This window comes from Lolium perenne, chromosome 6, assembly GCF_019359855.2.
Source record: "Lolium perenne isolate Kyuss_39 chromosome 6, Kyuss_2.0, whole genome shotgun sequence".
Taxonomy (NCBI): domain Eukaryota; kingdom Viridiplantae; phylum Streptophyta; class Magnoliopsida; order Poales; family Poaceae; genus Lolium; species Lolium perenne.
Window position 1 is genome coordinate 168,226,641 of NC_067249.2, and position 19,238 is coordinate 168,245,878.

Genomic DNA, 19,238 nt, shown 5'->3' on the forward strand with positions numbered 1-19,238 from the left:
ATATTCATCCTTTGGAGTGGCTCTATTGAGATCTCGAAAATCTATGGCAACGCGCCATCGGCCATCCTTTTTCTGCACAGGCACGATATTAGAAATCCATTCAGCGTACCTGCACGGCCTGATGAACCCGGCGGTCAACATTTTCTCGACCTCTTTCTTGACTTCTTCTAGGATGTCGGCCTTCATCTGACGTGCACGTTGCTGGAACGGCCGAAATCCTTTCTTGAGAGGGAGCCAATGCTCAATGATGCTCCTGTCTAACCCTGGCATCTCTGTGTAATCCCATGCAAAGTAATCTGGGTATTCTTTTAACAGAGCTATCATCTGGCTTCTGAGATGCGGATCTAGCTTTTTGCTGATAAAAGTTGGTCGTGGCTTATCCCCAGGACCAATGTCAACCTCTTCTAGCTCATCAGCCGATGTAAACCCATACCCTAGCTTTCCGTCGCCTGCTAGATCGATGTTAAACACAGGCAAAACGTATGGTGAGGATAGTATGGGCCGATTGCTGGAATCGGCCCCCATTTTCATTGCATTGCTCAAGGAAGGTTTACATCTTGTTCGTGCTTTACTGTGACTACGTGACATGCTTGAGATGAGATCACCACTTTTTATTTTTTGGGGCCAATCGCAGGGGATCGTCCTTGCCACGTATGTCCGTTGCCTTTACTCTTGCTATACTATCAGGCCGGTGGATAAGACCAGCCTCACCCCGTTTTTTGTCACGTCGATGAACTCGCAGCCGTCCAGATTGATCCCGGAGAGCGGCTCTTGGCCTCCCGCTTCCCAAATGTTCATGCCAGCCGTTGAGATTTCGGCTGAATCGTCTGCATGGACGACCTCCACTTCATCTCCATCCCACTGTATCAAGCATTGGTGCATCGTGGATGGAATGCAGCAGTTAGCGTGGATCCAATTTCTCTCTAGCAGGACAGCGTAGGTGCTTTTGCTGTCAACGATGAAGAATGACGTAGGGATGGTCTTTCGGCCTACAGTTAAATCCACATTCAGAACGCCTTGTGCTTCTGATGCTTGGCCGTTGAAGTCGTTTAGAGTGACGTTGGTTTTGATCAGATCCGCGCTAGTGCGTCCCAAGCGACGTAGCATGGAGTATGGCATTATATTGACTGCCGCTCCCGTGTCGACCAGCATCTTATTAACAGGCTGCCCGTTGATATAACCTCTTAAGTACAGGGCCTTCAGATGCTTGTAGCTCCTTTCTCGTGGTTTCTCAAAGATGACAGGTCGTGGGCCACAGTCAAGCTGTGCTATAGGCGTCTCTTCTGTTCCTGGAGCACAAAACTCCGATGGAAGAATGAACACCATATTCGTGCCAGCCGATGTCTTATCATCGGCTTTCTTTTGTTTGGGGCGCCACTCCTTCTTCTGTGGACGACCCTCCTCGTCCAGAGTTTGCTGAATTTTCGCGGCCAGATTAGGCCGCGCTTTCCTTAACGCGTGTAGGTATCGTCTCTCGGCTTCCTCTACGCTACGTAGTCGCTGAACCCTACGTTTTTGAGAATGGCTGAGTCCATCAGGGCACCACCTTGGCCGGTGGTATCTATCTTCTTCTTCTTCTTCTTCTTCTTCTTTATCTTCATCTTCTAATTCCTCAAGATCTTCCACCCGAGAGGACTCGGCTTGCTTGTTCCGAGATGGGAGAGGCCCTAGACGCTTGAACACTGACACGTCTCCTGCGTCCCTCTTTTTCTGTCTACACTCTGGGCAGTTGCCGATTGTAGGCAATCGGCTCATCCCTGAATCCCAGCAATGCTTGAAGAAAGGACAATCTCAGTGTCTGTCCACGTCGTCCTGCTCTCTTGACTTCTCCTTGGCGAGGCGCTCATATCTTTCGTCGTCTCGATCATACCGACGATATTTCCTGTTATCCACACTAGACCGACGATCTTTTTCGTCGTCGCTGTCGTATCGCCGGCGTTGGTCGTACTGACGCTCATATTTGTTGAGGAGGTGCTCGGAGAGAGGTCGCTGGTATCGCACGTTCCTCACTTGCTCCTCTGTGATGTAGCGCTTGTCATTACGTTGGGGCCGGTCGCGTGGAACGGCCTCTTCTTTGTCCTTGCCACGAGAGCGGCTGCTCTCGTCTTTGTCCTTACCAGGGTGGTGCACAGGTCCTACCATGTTAATGATGAACGAGAAACCTGGCTGGCACCTCCCGGGGTAAGTTCACTCAACCATGTTAACGGCAGGGAAGGGGTGCGTGTCAACTTTCATGGCGTACTGGCTGAAAATTAGACGGCCTTGTTCTATCGCCATTTGGATCTGCTGACGCCACACCCTACTGTCGTTGGTGGTATGGGTGAACGATTTATGCCACTTGCAGTATGGCCTTCCGTTCATCTCTTGCACCGTAGGGATTTTATGGCCTTCGGGTAACTTCAGCTGCTTCTCCTTGAGTAAGAGGTCGAAAATCTGCTCAGCTTTGATTACGTCGAAGTCAAACCCTTTTGCAGGACCTTGCGGTTTAACCCATTTGCAGGACACGGGGCTTGCCCCCCGAGTCCATTCAGCTACGGCTACCTCCTGATCTCCCGCAGAGTCTTCATCTTCTTCTGTTTCAACCAGGACTACCGAGCGCTTGAACTTGTCCTGGTACAACTCTGGGTGGCGCTGTTCATATAATGATAGTTTCTGAACCATATGCGCCAGTGAAGTGTACTCTGCTTGGGAAGCCATATCCTTGATCAGCGATGCGAGACCCACCACTGCCAGATCGACTTCTTCTTTTTCATTCATACGAGCCGAATAGCATCGGTTCCTGACGGTCCTGAAGCGCTGAATATATTCCGATACCGTTTCTCCGCGCTTCTGTCGTACTTGTGCTAGATCGTCAATGCCAGCCTCGGAATCTTCTGAGTGATATTGCATGTGGAACTGTTCTTCCATCTGCTTCCAAGTCCGGATTGAATCTGGTGGCAGCGAGGTGTACCACCCGAAAGCCGATCCTGTGAGAGATTGCGCGAAAAACCTCACACGTAATGGGTCTGATGCTGAGATCATGCCCAACTGCGCCAAATATAGGCTCACATGCTCAACTGAACTAGAGCCTTCCGATCCACTAAACTTGGAAAATTCATGGAGCCGATATTTGGCTGGTAGTGGGATCAAATCATACTCGTTGGGGTACGGCTTGGAATAGCTGATTGCCCTCCTCTTCGGTACCATGCCGAACTGGTCCCTCAAAATTGCACTGATCTGATCCACGGTGCTAGCTGCAGGAGTTGAGCTTTGATGATTTGTTGGAGTGGCATATTTATCTAGCCACGCCTGCTTCTCGGGATCCGATCCAGCAATCCCTCCTGCTGTTCCAGAAATCCCTGCTGCTGCAACCTGGTTCGTGCGCGCCCAGTTATTGCAGTCTGGCACATACGTGCACATGTATCCGTGCGGGATCTCCTTAGGCGGTTCATACAAGAACTGGTAATCAATAGGACCGCCACCGATCTTGTAGACGACGTATGCCGGTGTACTCGGCAGTTCTGGTGCTGCTAGCGCGAATGGCAGCTGTGGTCTGGTCTGAAATGGTATCTCTCCTTGGTGAGTCCCTAGAGCAGGTCCTGACGGAGAGTACTGATGCTTCATGATTTCCTGGACCACGCGAAGCGCGACACGCTCCAAAGTGTTCACCAGGCTCTCAGAATGGCGGTGTAGCGAATGAGCTACCATGTGATTAACCTCCTGACGTAGAGACCTGGTGCGTTCTTCTGAAGGAGTAGACAGATCCACTCCATCGAGAGCGCCTTCAGCTGAGAACCCTTTCCACCTGATGCCATGTGAACGGGTCCTCTGGAAATAGCCGATGAGGTCGGCTTCGAAGAGAGCTTTGATCTCGTCATACTTCTTCTTGTACTCCTCATTCAGATCTTCGTACTTGACTGGATCTTCCGCCATCTCTGATGCGGATGTTGATGCAGTTGTCGTAGAAGAAGGTCCCACCGGGCGTGCCAGAATGTGTTGACCACCAAAACCCACCGGCGAGTAGCGACGGGCAACACGAAGAGCCGGGAGGCTCCCAGGACTGCTGGTGGGCCCTGGTCCCTCGGGCGACGGCCCGCAAAGCTCCGGCACGCACGTCCGATGCTGGTGCAAGGGCGTGCCACCTGACCTATATCTGGTCAGGAAGGTGATGGATTGCTTCGACTAGTTTCCTGCATGGCATACACGTAAACATTAAATACGAGCCTCGATCGGCTCTCAGGTTTTCCTGTGAATCGGCTCAAGGAGCCGATCCACCCATGATTCGTATGAGATCTACGATAACATGGTGGTCCTGCTTGATCAATATTAGGTTAAAACGATCTACGATGATCTAGGGTTTTCACCACATAACCGGAACGTCCTACACGTAATTGAGCCTGGCAGACACGAAAGATGATAATAAACCAGCCCTAGACAAGGCCTAAAAACCAACATGGAGTTGATTCCCGGAACATCTTCTCTAGGACTAGCAAACTACACCTTACGTGCTACTGGATCCTTCAACCCGTTTGCAAGGCCTAACTATGTAGATATCAAACTAATCCTTGAAGAACAAGGAGCAATCATAACGGATCGAATCTACTAAACAATGACTAAGCAAGGTGCCACCCTTGCACCTAAGATCGGTACAAGGGTGGCTAGATATCCAGGGGTAGCATGACTAACCAAATACATCAAGAAAGCACCAATGCTAACCCTAACATATCCATGATAACGGTGTTGCTCGCCATCAAAAAGGCTTCAGTACGAGCAACACATGAACAACGAATAAACAAGATTCTGCCTAGATCGCAAGATGCGATCTAGGCAGCATAGCGCTTACCCGGAAGAAACCCTCGAAACAAGGGGTGGCGATGCGCCTAGAGTGGTTTGTTGTGAACGTGATCGTCCTTCTTTTTCAATAACCCTAGATACATATTTATAGTCCGTAGACTTCCTATCGTGGGAATAATCCCAACCGTGTACGAGCTAAACTCTACCTTTTAATCCTAACCGACACGTATCCTACTATATTTACAGATACACGGGCAATTTAGCCCAAACTCTTTATACAAGGCCGATTCATGCATAATTTCTACGTATATTTGCTAAGCCCATCTCAATCACGGCCCACTTCTAATTTGGTTAAAATCTGGTGATAACAGTGTGATGGCTTATTTGGATATGAATTCTCATGTATGTGTGATGTATATGTGATACAAAAGCTAGATATATTCTCATGTATGTGTTGCTCATATTTGTTAGTGAAATGGCTCATAATATGGTGTAAACATGTAGGATGGTGTGGCTCCTAGATCAAGAGTATGACAGGGATCACCGGGCTTTTCATATGACGGAGAAAAGAACGGTTCTTCAACCCTTGAAGATTCGTTACCATGGCACAATTAGTGAAATGTCGTATGACGAGGGGTACACGGAGTTCATCCAGCCCACAGGTCTTCTCCCGTTCATCACGCTTGTAAGCCGGGGGGGGGGGGGGGGCGAACATGAATGCCGCGGTACTCACCGCCCTTGTCGACCGGTGGAGGCCGGAGACGCACACCTTCCACTTGAGGGCCGGCGAGATGACCCCTACTCTTCAGGATGTTTCAATGATACTTGGACTTCCTATTCAGGGCGAGCCACTGTGTATGAACACAGCTTCTGATAGGTGGCGCGCACAGATGGATGACCTCATTGGCATGGCTCCTCCGCCGCCAGCAGATCCAAAGGAGAGAACTCCCGTCGGCGCACCTTTTGCTTGGATCAGGGCGAACTTTGGTACTTGCCCGCAAGGGGCCAACGAGGACACTATCAAAACATACACCCGGGTGTACTTATGGTATATGATTTCGAGGACTCTCTCTCCTGACAGTGGTGGGAAGTTGGCCCATTGGTGTTGGCTAAAGGCGCTTACGGTGTTGGAGCACCCGTGGAGTTGGGGAACAGCTGCACTTTCCTACCTCTACCGACAGGTGATGATTTGCTATGTGTACTATTCTTCTATAGTAGTCCGCTAGACAAAGTACTAACCCAATATCTTATGTACGCAGTTGGACGAAGCTTGTCGCAGGGCTGGGAGCGGCGGTATTGGTGGATGTTTGCTCCTACTTTCCGTATGGAGCTGGGACCACCTATTAGTTGGGCGGCCCAGGATACTCAACGAGAGGCCATGGCCTCATTACCGGAACAACCCTGATCGGGAACCCACTTGGGCATACCTTTGCGACAATGTCTCGGAGATGACGAGCGATCCAAAGATCATGTACAGGCACTACACTGAGGAGTTGGACACTCTTACCGCTGAGCAGGTAACCGATTTTAATCGATCACTATTTTGCAATCCGAGTTCAAAAATTATACTGGCATGTTGTAAATTCTGAAATATTTGTATGCTGCAGGTGGATTGGGAGCCATATGGTACCTACTACCATATTGGCGCGGGGATGGCTGACCTCAACCCCAAGTGCCTTGAGGAGGCGCGTTTCTGGCGTATGCGCTGCCCACTCATATGCATGTGGCTTGTTGAATACCACCAGCCGCACAGAGTGATGAGACAGTTTGGGCTGTATCAGGAGTGCCCACCTCAGTGGCAAGACACGGACCACACGCTTCATAGGTAAACTTCTTGAATCATGCGATGGACGCTTGTTGATTGAAGAGATAGAATCTAACTTCTTGATTCTTGCAGGCTTGATAGGCAGCGGCAGAGGAAGATCACAAATTGGCCTGTCCATCATAGAGGCCACGTCACAGCGTTCCAACACTGTTTGGAAGCGATACAGAATGCTGGCCATGTGGACATTGTCCCTCGCGACTTGGCCGCTTTCAACGACTATCTCCAATGGTTTCATCAAAGCACGCGTATTGAGTTAGTGAACCCCGCGTATGATGAAGACATCTTGGACGACCCCATCGAGTTCGATGAGGTTGCGCAAAGCCAACACGACATGTATGCTCGCAAAGGGAGATCGACTTCTATTGCTTCCGAGCTGAACTTCGTGGTAATGTATTCTCTCATTAGCTAGTATATCATCTATATTGGCATGTGCTCTCTCAAATTGTGTATAATATGTTTGTCACAGCGGTCCAAGATCCAAAAAACAGCTGAGGAGTGCGAGGTTATTTGGGATCAGAGCCATAGAGATGAAAAGCCTATCGGACCGTTGCGGTATTTCATTAAGGTATGATCACCAACTTTGAATGTAAGCTATTATTTTCGGGTGGCTTTGTAACCATGACTTCCATGACGCAGAACACTACACGAAAGATGCGGCGGTTAGCCAACTTGCTAGGTTGCCCCGACGCAAAATTGCGGCTACATCCTCTTCCGAAGAGGCGGAGGGGGTATGGACTGTTTTCTTGCTATCAAACATGTGCTTACTAATTTCAACTATTGTAATCTCATGTGTTCTTTTTAGAGGAAGATTCCTGACGACACCATTCTGAGTCAAAGCATTAGTCGAGGCAAGAAGCAAGCCACACGGTCTGCTTACCAGTTGAAGCCAAGGGGCAAGGCTCCAGCCCGATACACTCCGGACGATTATGTCAACCGAGGAAAGAAGGTTATCATTGAGGAGGATGAGGCGCCGCCGTGGAGATCATCTTTGAGGAGGATGAGGAACGATGAGCCGTTATCTTCAGATGAGGAGGAGGAGCAGCAGCAGCAGCAACAAGAGCCACGACAGCAGACGAAAAGATTGGCCATCCGGAAGCAGCCCGTGAGGAGGGGACGTCGTGGAGGATATATGCATTTGCTACGTGTTGTTGTGAACTCTATCTTCATAAGTATCGTGTTGTGAACTCTATGTCATTTCGAACCATGTCTCTATTGCTACATGTTGTTTGAATCTATGTGCTACGATGTGATCTATGATGTGTGCTATGTGTATGTTCTATGTGTATGAAATTGCTATTGAAATTGCTATTGTTGTGTTGAAAACTGTTTAAATAAGGCAAGAATTTTCATGTTTTTAACACAAGTCAACGTCTGGCGCCCTTGCCACTGGCACCACAATGCACTGTGTGGCACCCATGGCGTCAGCGCCACATATGTTGATTATATGTCGAAAACATCCAGGGGCTCCGAACGCTTGGTCCTTAGCCGTTTTGGCGAGGCTGATTGTGTGGCGCCGGTGGCATCGGCGCCACACTGTTTGTGTGGCGCCCATGGCACCGGCGCCACACAAACAGCCTCGCCAAAACGGCTAAGTCCCACGAGAATTGTCTTACAGTAGGTACTTGGCAATTATAAGTGCATGTGTGGCGCCGATGGGAGCGGCGCCACACATCCTGCCACGTCGGATGGGAGAACAACTCAGCATTGAGGACGCCACGTCGGCTGGGAGAGTGGCGCCACCTGCACGGGCGCCACACAGTGTGTGGCGCCGGCGTGAGGGGCGCCACACAAAAGGGTTAGATGGGTGAAATAGTTTGGCCGGAGGGTCAGTCTGTTCTATAGTTTCAGAAAAGGATTATTTTTGTGTAAATTGCCTACGCTGCCTGAATACGATAACATTGAATTATACACATACAAGGTGGGGACATATCGTGATGGTTCGCTACGGGGGGGAGCGGGTGGTCAGATTCAAGGGGGATGCGTCGCCCGGTGCTCCACCATATTTTTCTATAGTTGTACTCTTTATCCTTAGGCATAGACTAATTAAATATAGACACATTGCTGACAGCAGTGATTCTCGTGCAACAAAAAGTTCTTGTCGGTTGACCTAACGCGGCCAGGTGATTGGCCAGGCGATTAGGGTTTTCTTCCTCCACGCTGGGTTCCAATCCGGGTGGAGTTCTTCTTCTCCCCGAAGGAGGCCTTCTCCTTTGGACTCTTCCGTTCAGAGGTGTTCTCGTGACCCTAGCTTGCTAGGGGTTTGGTGGTCTGTGTCTTCACCATGGGCTCGAGATCGGAAAATTTTGCGACTAGCCATGGAGAAGGATCGGGTAGTAAAAAATAAAAGGCGATTGACGATCTCCTCCAGCGTCTCGGGATTGAGGGCGATGAGATTGATGATCTGATCTTTGAAGATGAGGAAACTGCGCCTAAGGAGGGGATAAAGTGGCTAGCATTGGCGCGGGTTGATACGTCTCCGACGTATCGATAATTTCTTATGTTCCATGCCACATTATTGATGATATCTACATGTTTTATGCATACTTTATGTCATTATTATGCGTTTTCCGGAACTAACCTATTGACGAGATGCCGAAGGGCCAGTTGCTGTTTTCTGCTGTTTTTGGTTTCAGAAATCCTAGTAAGGAAATATTCTTGGAATCGGACGAAATCAACGCCCAGCATCCTATATTTCCACGAAGCTTCCAGAACACCCGGGAAGGACCAGAGTTGGGCCACAGGGGCTCCAGGAGGGTGGCCGGCGCGGCCTAGGGGTGGCCCGCGCCCCCCTATCTCCTCACCGCCTCTTCGACCCTCTGACGCCGCCTCTTCGCCTATATAAAGGTCCTTTACCTAAAACCTCGAGACGAAAAAGCCACGGTACGAGAAACCATCCAGAGCCGCCGCCATCGCGAAGCCAAGATCTGGGGGATAGGAGTCTCTGTTCCGGCACGCCGCCGGGACGGGGAAGTGCCCCCGGAAGGCTTCTCCATCGACACCACCGCCATCTTCATCAACGCTGCTATCTCCCATGAGGAGGGAGTAGTTCTCCATCGAGGCTCGGGGCTGTACCGGTAGCTATGTGGTTAATCTCTCTCCTATGTACTTCAATACAATGATCTCATGAGCTGCTTTACATGATTGAGATTCATATGAGTTTTGTATCACTACTATTCTGTGTGCTACTCTAGTGATGTTATTAAAGTATTCTATTCCTCCTGCATGGTGTAAAGTGGACAGTGTGTGCATCATGTAGTTCTTGGCGTAGTTTATGATCGTGATCTCTTATGGATTGTGAAGTTAACTATTACTATGATGGTATTGATGTGATCTATTTGGTTATGTTGATCTATCTTGCACTCTAAGGTTATTTAAATATGAACATTGATATTGTGGAGCTTGTTAACTCCGGCATTGAGGGTTCGTGTAATCCTACGCAATAGTGTTCATCATCCAACAAGAGTGTAGAGTCTAGCATCTATCTATTTATTTATGTGATCAATGTTGAGAGTGTCCACTAGTGAAAGTATGATCCCTAGGCCTTGTTCCTAAATACTGAAATCACTGCTTGTTTACTGTTTTACTATGTTTCTACTGTCTGCAATATTACCACCATCAACTACACGCCAGCAAGCACTTTTCTGGCACCGTTACTACTGCTCATATATATTCATACCACCTGTATTTTACTATCTCTTCACCGAACTAGTGCACCTATTAGGTGTGTTGGGGACACAAGAGACTTCTTGCTTTGTGGTTGCAGGGTTGCATGAGAGGGATATCTTTGACCTCTTCCTCCCTGAGATCGATAAACCTTGGATGATCCACTTAAGGGAAACTTGCTGCTGTTCTACAAACCTCTGCTCTTGGAGGCCCAACACTGTCCACAAGAATAGAAGCACCCGTAGACATCAAGCACTTTTCTGGCGCCGTTGCGGGGGAACGAAGGAAAGCTACACCATTTCCTCCCTCGTCAACTACGCGCCAAGTACTTTTCTGGCGCCGTTGCCGGGGAGGAAAGGTAAAAGGCACTCATACTCCGGTTCCAGGTAACAGTACTTTTCTGGCGCCATTGTGTGAGTGTTCGAAGCTATTTCCTTTAGATCCTACAATTGCATCTTTTTGTTTCTTGTTTACACTAGTTAGGCATAATGGAAAACAACAAAAATATGAGAGATCTTTATGAACTTTATCTTGAATTAGGACATGATGTGTTTGAAGAGAGAATTAAAAAACCCATGGAACTTTATATGCATGCTAATGGGAATGTTATTAATATGAATGCTTTGAACACTATTGTTGCTAATGCTATGGAAAATTCTAAGCTTGGGGAAGCTGGTTTTGATGAGCATGCTATTTTTAGTCCCCTGGGCATGGAGGAGAAAATTTACTTTGATGATACTTTGCCTCCTATTTATGATGATTATAATGATAGTAGTCTTTTGGTGCCGCCTGTTATGGAGGATAATTTGATTATGATTACAATATGCCTCCTATATTTGATGATGAGAATAATAATGATAGCTACTTTGTTGAATTTGCTCCCACTACAACTAATGAAATTGATTATGCTTATGTGGAGAGTAATAATTTTATGCATGAGACTCATGATAAGAATGCTTCATGTGATAGTTATATTGTTGAGTTTGCTCATGATGCTACTGAAAGTTATTATGATAGAGGAAATATGGTTGTAGAAATTTTCATGTTATTAAAATGCCTCTCTATGTGCTGAAATTTTTGAAGCTATACTTGTTTTATCTTCCTATGCTTGTCACTTTGCTCTTCATGAACTTGTTTATTTACAAGATTCCTTTTCATAGGAAGCATGTTAGACTTAAATTTGTTTTGAATTTGCCTCTTGATGCTCTCTTTTGCTTCAAATACTATTTCTTGCGAGTGCATCATTAAAACTGCTCAGCCCATCTTAATGGCTATAAAGAAAGAACTTCTTGGGAGATAACCCATGTGTTATTTTGCTACAGTACTTTGTTTTATATTTTAGTCTTGGATGTTGTTTACTACTGTAGCAACCTCTCCTTATCTTAGTTTTGTATTTTGTTGTGCCAAGTAAAGTCTTTGATAGTAAGGTTCATACTAGATTTGGATTACTGCGCAGAAACATATTTCTTTGCTGTCACGAATCTGGGCAAAATTCTCTGTAGGTAACTCAGAAAATTATACCAATTTACGTGAGTGATCCTCAGATATGTACGCAACTTTCGTTCAATTTGAGCATTTTCATTTGAGCAAGTCTGGTGCCTCTTTAAAATTCGTCTTTACGGACTGTTCTGTTTTGACAGATTCTGCCTTTTATTTCGCATTGCCTCTTTTGCTATGATTGGATGGATTTCTTTGTTCCATTAACTTTCAGAAGCATTGGGGAATGTCCAGAAGTGTTAAGAATGATTGTGTCACCTCTGAACATGTGAGTTTTTGATTATGCACTAACCCTCTAATGAGTTTGTTTCGAGTTTGGTGTGGAGGAAGTTTTCAAGGGTCAAGAGAGGAGGATGATATACTACGATCAAGAAGAGTGAAAGGTCTAAGCTTGGGGATGCCCCGGTGGTTCATCCCTGCATATTTCAAGAAGACTCAAGCGTCTAAGCTTGGGGATGCCCAAGGCATCCCCTTCTTCATCGACAAATTATCAGGTTCCTTCTCTTGAAATTATATTTTTATTCGGTCACATCTTATGTACTTTACTTGGAGCGTCTGTATGTTTTCGTTTTTGTTTTTGTTTGAATAAATGCATGCTTGTGTGGGAGAGAGACATGCTCCACTGGTTCATATGAACACATGTGTTCTTAGCCTTTAATTTTCATGACGAAGGTTGAAACTGCTTCGTTAATTGTTATATGGTTGGAAACGGAAAATGCTACATGTAGTAATTGGTATGATGTCTTGAATAACTTGATACTTGGCAATTGTTGTGCTCATGTTTAAGCTCTTGCATCATATACTTTGCACCTATTAGTGAAGAAATACATAGAGCTTGTTGAAATTTGGTTTGCATGAGTGGTTTCTCTAGAGTCTAGATATTTTCTAGTGAGGTGTTTGAACAACAAGGAAGACGATGTATAGTCTTATAATGCTTGTAATATGTCTTTTATGTAAGTTTTGATGTACTAGTTCATGCTTGTGTTTGCTTCAAACAACCTCGCTAGCCTAAGCCTTGTATCGAGAGGGAATACTTCTCATGCATCCAAAACCCTTGAGCCAACCATTATGCCATTCGAGTCCACCATACCTACCTACTACATGGTATTTCTCCGCCATTCCAAAGTAAATTGCTTGAGTGCTACCTTTAAATTTCTATCCTCTACCTTTGCAATATATAGCTCATGGGACAAATAGCTTAAAAACTATTGTGGTATTGAATATGTACTTATGCATTTTATTTCTTATAAGTTGCTTGTTGTGCGATAACCATGTTCCTGGGGACGCCATCAACTACTCTTTTTTGAATATCATGTGAGTTGCTATGCATGTCCGTCTTGTCTGAAGTAAGGGCGATTTACCACCTTTAATGGTTAGAGCATGCATGTTGTTAGAGAAGAACATTGGGCCGCTAACTAAAGCCATGATCCATGGTGGAAGTTTCAGTTTTGGACATATATCCTCAATCTCATATGAGAAAATTAATTGTTGCTACATGCTTATGCATAAAGAGGAGTCCATTATCTGTTGTCTATGTTGTCCCGGTATGGATGTCTAAGTTGAGAATAATCAATAGCGAGAAATCCAATGCGAGCTTTCTCCTTAGACCTTTGTACAGGCGGCATAGAGGTACCCCTTTGTGACACTTGGTTAAAACATGTGCATTGCGATAATCCCGGTAATCCAAGCTAATTAGGACAAGGTGCGGGCACTATTAGTATACTATGCATGAGGCTTGCAACTTGTAAGATATAATTTACATAACACATATGCTTTATTACTACCGTTGACAAAATTGTTTCTTGTTTTCAAAATCAAAGCTCTAGCATAAATATAGCAATCGATGCTTTCCTCTTTGAAGGACTGATACGTCTTCGACGTATCGATAATTTCTTATGTTCCATGCCACATTATTGATGATATCTACATGTTTTATGCACACTTTATATCATATTCGTGCATTTTCTGGAACTAACCTATTAACAAGATGCCGAAGTGCCAGTTGCTGTTTTCTGCTGTTTTTGGTTTCAGAAATCCTAGTAAGGAAATATTCTCGGAATTGGACGAAATCAACGCCCAGGGTCCTATTTTGCCACGAAGCTTCCAGAAGACCGAAGAGGAGACGAAGTGGGGCCACGAGGTGGCCAAACCATAGGGTGGCGCGGCCCAAGCCCTGGCCGCGCCGACCTATGGTGTGGGCCCCTCGTGACGCCCCTTGAGCCGCCCTTCCGCCTACAAATAGCCTTCGTCGCGAAACCCCCAGTACCGAGAGCCACGATACGGAAAACCTTCCAGAGACGCCGCAGCCGCCAATCCCATCTCGGGGGATTCAGGAGATCGCCTCCGGCACCCTGCCGGAGAGGAGAATCATCTCCCGGAGGACTCTACGCCGCCATGGTCGCCTCCGGAGTGATGTGTGAGTAGTCTACCCCTGGACTATGGGTCCATAGCAGTAGCTAGATGGTTGTCTTCTCCCCATTGTGCTTAATTGTCGGATCTTGTGAGCTGCCGAACATGATCAAGATCATCTATCTGTAATTCTATATGTTGTGTTTGTTGGGATCCGATGAATAGAGAATACTTGTTATGTTGATTATCAATTTATATCTATGTGTTGTTTATGATCTTGCATGCTCTCCGTTACTAGTAGATGCTCTGGCCAAGTAGATGCTTGTAACTCCAAGAGGGAGTATTTATGCTCGATAGTGGGTTCATGTCTCCGTGAATCTGGGGGAGTGACAGAAACCTCTAAGATTATGGATGTGGTGTTGCCACTAGGGATAAAACATTGGTGCTATGTTCGAGGATGTAGTTATTGATTACATTACGCGCAATACTTAATGCAATTGTCTGTTGTTAGCAACTTAATACTGGAGGGGGTTCGGATGATAACCTGAAGGTGGACTTTTTAGGCATAGATGCATGCTGGATAGCGGTCTATGTACTTTGTCGTAATGCCCAATTAAATCTCAATATACTCATCATAATATGTATGTGCATGGTCATGCCCTCTCTATTTGTCAATTGCTCAACTGTAATTTGTTCACCCAACATGCTGTTTATCTTATGGGAGAGACACCTCTAGTGAACTGTGGACCCCGGTCCAATTCTCTTTACTGAAATACAATCTACTGCAATCTTTGTTCTACTGTTTTTACGCAAACAATCATCTTCCACACTATACATCTAATCCTTTGTTACAGCAAGCCGGTGAGATTGACAACCTTATTGTTTCGTTGGGGCAAAGTACTTGGTTTGTGTTGTGCAGGTTCCACGTTGGCGCCGGAATCCCTGGTGTTGCGCCGCACTACATCTCGCCGCCATCAACCTTCAACGTGCTTCTTGGCTCCTACTGGTTCGATAAACCTTGGTTTCATACTGAGGGAAAACTTGCCGCTGTACGCATCACACCTTCCTCTTGGGGTTCCCAACGGACGCGTGCTGTACGCGTATCAAGCACTTTTTCTGGCGCCGTTGCCGGGGAATTGAAGAACAGTTACACCACAAAGATTTCTAACTCCCACGTCAACTACACGCCAGCATCACTTTTTCTGGCGCCGTTGCCGGGGAGATCAAGACACGCTGCAAGGGGAGTCTCCACATCCCAATCTCTTTACTTTGTTTTTGTCTTGCTTAGTTTTATTTACTACTTTGTTTGCTGCACTAAATCAAAATACAAAAAAATTAGTTGCTAGTTTTACTTTATTTGCTATCTTGTTTGCTATATCAAAAACACAAAAAAATTAGTTACTTGCATTTACTTTATCTAGTTTGCTTTATTTACTGTTGCTAAAATGGGTACTCCTGAAAATACTAAGTTGTGTGACTTCACAACCACAAATAATAATGATTTCTTATGCACACCTATTGCTCCACCTGCTACTACAGCAGAATTCTTTGAAATTAAACCTGCTTTACTAAATCTTGTTATGCGAGAGCAATTTTCTGGTGTTAGTTCTGATGATGCTGCTGCCCATCTCAATAATTTTTTTGAACTATGTGAAATGCAAAAATATAAAGATGTAGATGGTGACGTTATAAAATTAAAATTGTTCCCTTTCTCATTAAGAGGAAGAGCTAAAGACTGGTTGCTATCTCTGCCTAAGAATAGTATTGATTCATGGACTAAATGCAAGGATGCTTTTATTGGTAGATATTATCCCCCTGCTAAAATTATATCTTTGAGGAGTAGCATAATGAATTTTAAACAATTAGATACTGAACATGTTGCACAAGCATGGGAAAGAATGAAATCTCTGGTTAAAAATTGCCCAACTCATGGACTGACTACTTGGATGATCATCCAAACCTTTTATGCAGGACTGAATTTTTCTTCGCGGAACCTATTGGATTCAGCTGCTGGAGGTACCTTTATGTCCATCACTCTTGGTGAAGCAACAAAGCTTCTCGATAATATGATGATCAACTACTCTGAATGGCACACGGAAAGAGCTCCACAAGGTAAGAAGGTAAATTCTGTCGAAGAAACCTCTTCCTTGAGTGATAAGATTGGTGCTATTATGTCTATGCTTGTGAATGATAGGACTAATGTTGATCCTAATAATGTTCCGTTAGCTTCATTGGTTGCACAAGAAGAACATGTTGATGTAAACTTCATTAAAAATAACAATTTCAACAACAATGCTTACCGGAACAATTCTAGTAACAACTATAGGCCATATCCTTATAATAATGGCAACGGTTATGGTAATTCTTATGGGAATTCTTACAACAATAATAGGAACACACCCCCTGGACTTGAAGCCATGCTTAAAGAATTTATTAGTACACAAACTGCTTTTAACAAATCTGTTGAAGAAAAACTTGGGAAAATTGATATACTTGCTTCTAAAGTCGATAGTCTTGCTGCTGATGTTGATCTTTTGAAATCGAAAGTTATGCCTAATGAAAATCATCATAATAAAATTATTACTACAGCAAATGCCATCCAAGTTAGAATTAATGAGAATATAAGATTGATGGCCGAATTGCGTGCTAGGTGGGAAAGAGAAGAAAATGAAAAAGAAGATAATATAGCTAAAGTTTGGACTATTACAACCACCAATAATACTAATGCTACACAAGTTGCTGCACCTCCTACTATTACTAATAAAAGAATTGGTGTTAGCAATGTTTCCACTTCTAATGCAAAGCGCGAGAAACTGCCTGAAACTGCTAAAACTGCTGAAACTGCCTGTGATAAAACTGCTGAAATTTTTTCCAACATTGGGGATGATGATCCCATTGCTTTAGATTATAATGGTTTGAATTTTGATGATTGCCACATCTCTGAAGTTATAAATTTCTTACAAAAACTTGCTAAAAGTCCCAATGCTAGAGCTATAAATTTGGCTTTCACGCAACATATTACAAATGCTCTCAGAAAAGCTAGAGAAGAGAAACTAGAGCGCGAAGCCTCTATTCCTAGAAAGCTAGAGGATGGTTGGGAACCCATAATTAAGATGAAGGTTAAAGATTTTGATTGTAATGCTTTATGTGATCTTGGTGCAAGTATTTCCGTTATGCCTAAGAAAATTTATAATATGCTTGACTTGCCACCATTGAAAAATTGTTATTTGGATGTTAATCTTGCTGATCATTCTACAAAGAAACCTTTGGGGAAAGTTGATAATGTTCGCATTACCGTTAACAATAACCTTGTCCCCGTTGATTTTGTTGTCTTGGATATTGAATGCAATGCATCTTGTCCCATCATATTGGGAAGACCTTTTCTTTGAACTGTTGGTGCTATCATTAATATGAAGGAAGGTAATATTAAATATCAATTTCCTCTCAAGAAAGGTATGGAACACTTCCCTAGAAAGAGAATGAAGTTACCTTTTGATTCTATTATTAGAACAAATTATGATGTTGACACTTCGTCTCTTGATAATACTTGATACACACTTTCTGCGCCTAGCTGAAAGGCGTTAAAGAAAAGCGCTTATGGGAGACAACCCATGTTTTTTACTACAGTACTTGGTTTTTATTTTGTGTCTCGGAAGTTGTTTACTACTGTAGCAACCTCTCCTTATCTTAGTTTAGTGTTTTGTTGTGCCAAGTAAAGTCGTTGATAGTAAAGTTCATACTAGATTTGGATTACTGCGCAGAAACAGATTTCTTTGCTGTCACGAATCTGGGCTGTTTTCTCTGTAGATAACTCAGAAAATTATGCCAATTTACGTGAGTGATCCTCAGATATGTACGCAACTTTCATTCAATTTGAGAATTTTCATTTGAGCAAGTCTGGTGCCTCGATAAAATTCGTCAATACGAACTGTTCTGTTTTTGACAGATTCTGCCTTTTATTTCGCATTGCCTGTTTTGTTATGTTCGATGGATATTTCGATTCCATTGACTTTCAGTAGCTTTGTGCAGTGTCCAGAAGTGTTAAGAATGATTATGTCACCTTTGAACATGTATATTTTGATTGTGCACTAACCCTCTAATGAGTTGTTCTAAGTTTGGTGTGGAGGAAGTTTTCAAGGATCAAGAGAGGGAGATGATACAACATGATCAAGGAGAGTGAAAGCTCTAAGCTTGGGGATGCCCCGGTGGTTCACCCCTGCATATATCAAGAAGACTCAAGCGTCTAAGCTGGGGGATGCCCAAGGCATCCCCTTCTTCATCGACAATATTATCAGGTTCCTCCCCTGAAACTATATTTTTATTCCATCACATCTTATGTGCTTTTCTTGGAGCGTCGGTTTGTTTTCGTTTTTTGTTTTGTTTGAATAAAATGGATCCTAGCATTCTTTGTGTGGGAGAGAGACACGCTCCGCTGTAGCATATGGACAAGTATGTCCTTAGGCTCTACTCATAATATTCATGGTGAAGTTTCTTCTTCGTTAAATTGTTATATGGTTGGAATTGGAAAATGATACATGTAGTAATTGCTAAAATGTCTTGGATAATGTGATACTTGGCAATTGTTGTGCTCATGTTTAAGCTCTTGCATCATATACTTTGCACCCATTAATGAAGAAATACATAGAGCATGCTAAAATGTGGTTTGCATATTTAGTCTCTCTAAGGTCTAGATAATTTCTAGTATTGAGTTTGAACAACAAGGAAGACGGTGTAGAGTCTTATAATGTTTTCAATATGTCTTTTATGTGAGTTTTGCTGCACCGGTTCATCCTTGTGTTTGTTTCAAATAGCCTTGCTAGCCTAAACCTTGTATCGAGAGGGAATACTTCTCATGCATCCCAAATACTTGAGCCAACCACTATGCCATTTGTGTCCACCATACCTACCTACTACATGGTATTTCTCCGCCATTCCAAAGTAAATTGCTTGAGTGCTACCTTTAAATTTCCATTCTTCACCTTTACAATATATAGCTCATGGGACAAATAGCTTAAAAACTATTGTGGTATTGAATATGTACTTATGCACTTTATCTCTTATTAAGTTGCTCGTTGTGCGATAACCATGTTCACTGGGGACGCCATCAACTACTCTTTGTTGAATTTCATGT

The 19,238-nt window shown here is 44.4% G+C and overlaps 1 protein-coding gene across 2 annotated transcripts; it reads left to right on the forward strand.

Annotated features, from left to right (window-relative positions):
- On the forward strand, window positions 1-7,906 carry LOC127306979 (serine/threonine-protein phosphatase 7 long form homolog). 2 transcript variants are annotated; one of them, XM_051337680.2, is made up of 7 exons: window positions 1-5,954; window positions 6,033-6,290; window positions 6,381-6,598; window positions 6,671-6,983; window positions 7,065-7,163; window positions 7,235-7,326; window positions 7,401-7,906. In XM_051337680.2, the coding sequence occupies exons 1-7, from the start codon at window positions 5,487-5,489 to the stop codon at window positions 7,426-7,428; spliced, it is 1,476 nt and encodes a 491-aa protein (XP_051193640.1). In that variant the 5' UTR covers window positions 1-5,486; the 3' UTR covers window positions 7,429-7,906. The 2 variants fall into 2 exon arrangements, with proteins under 2 accessions (XP_051193640.1, XP_051193639.1); XM_051337679.2 differs by having other exon boundaries at window positions 7,235-7,906.
- Window positions 7,907-19,238: the final 11,332 nt, after the last annotated feature.

Excerpts from the sequence above, each read along its gene's own strand:
- LOC127306979 (XM_051337679.2), top strand. The coding sequence starts at position 5,487 with ATGAATGCCGCGGTACTCACCGCCCTTGTCGACCGGTGGAGGCCGGAG. Across the intron at positions 6,291-6,380 it reads ACACTCTTACCGCTGAGCAG|GTGGATTGGGAGCCATATGG; the intron begins GTAACCGATTTT and ends TGTATGCTGCAG. Across the intron at positions 6,599-6,670 it reads ACGGACCACACGCTTCATAG|GCTTGATAGGCAGCGGCAGA; the intron begins GTAAACTTCTTG and ends TGATTCTTGCAG.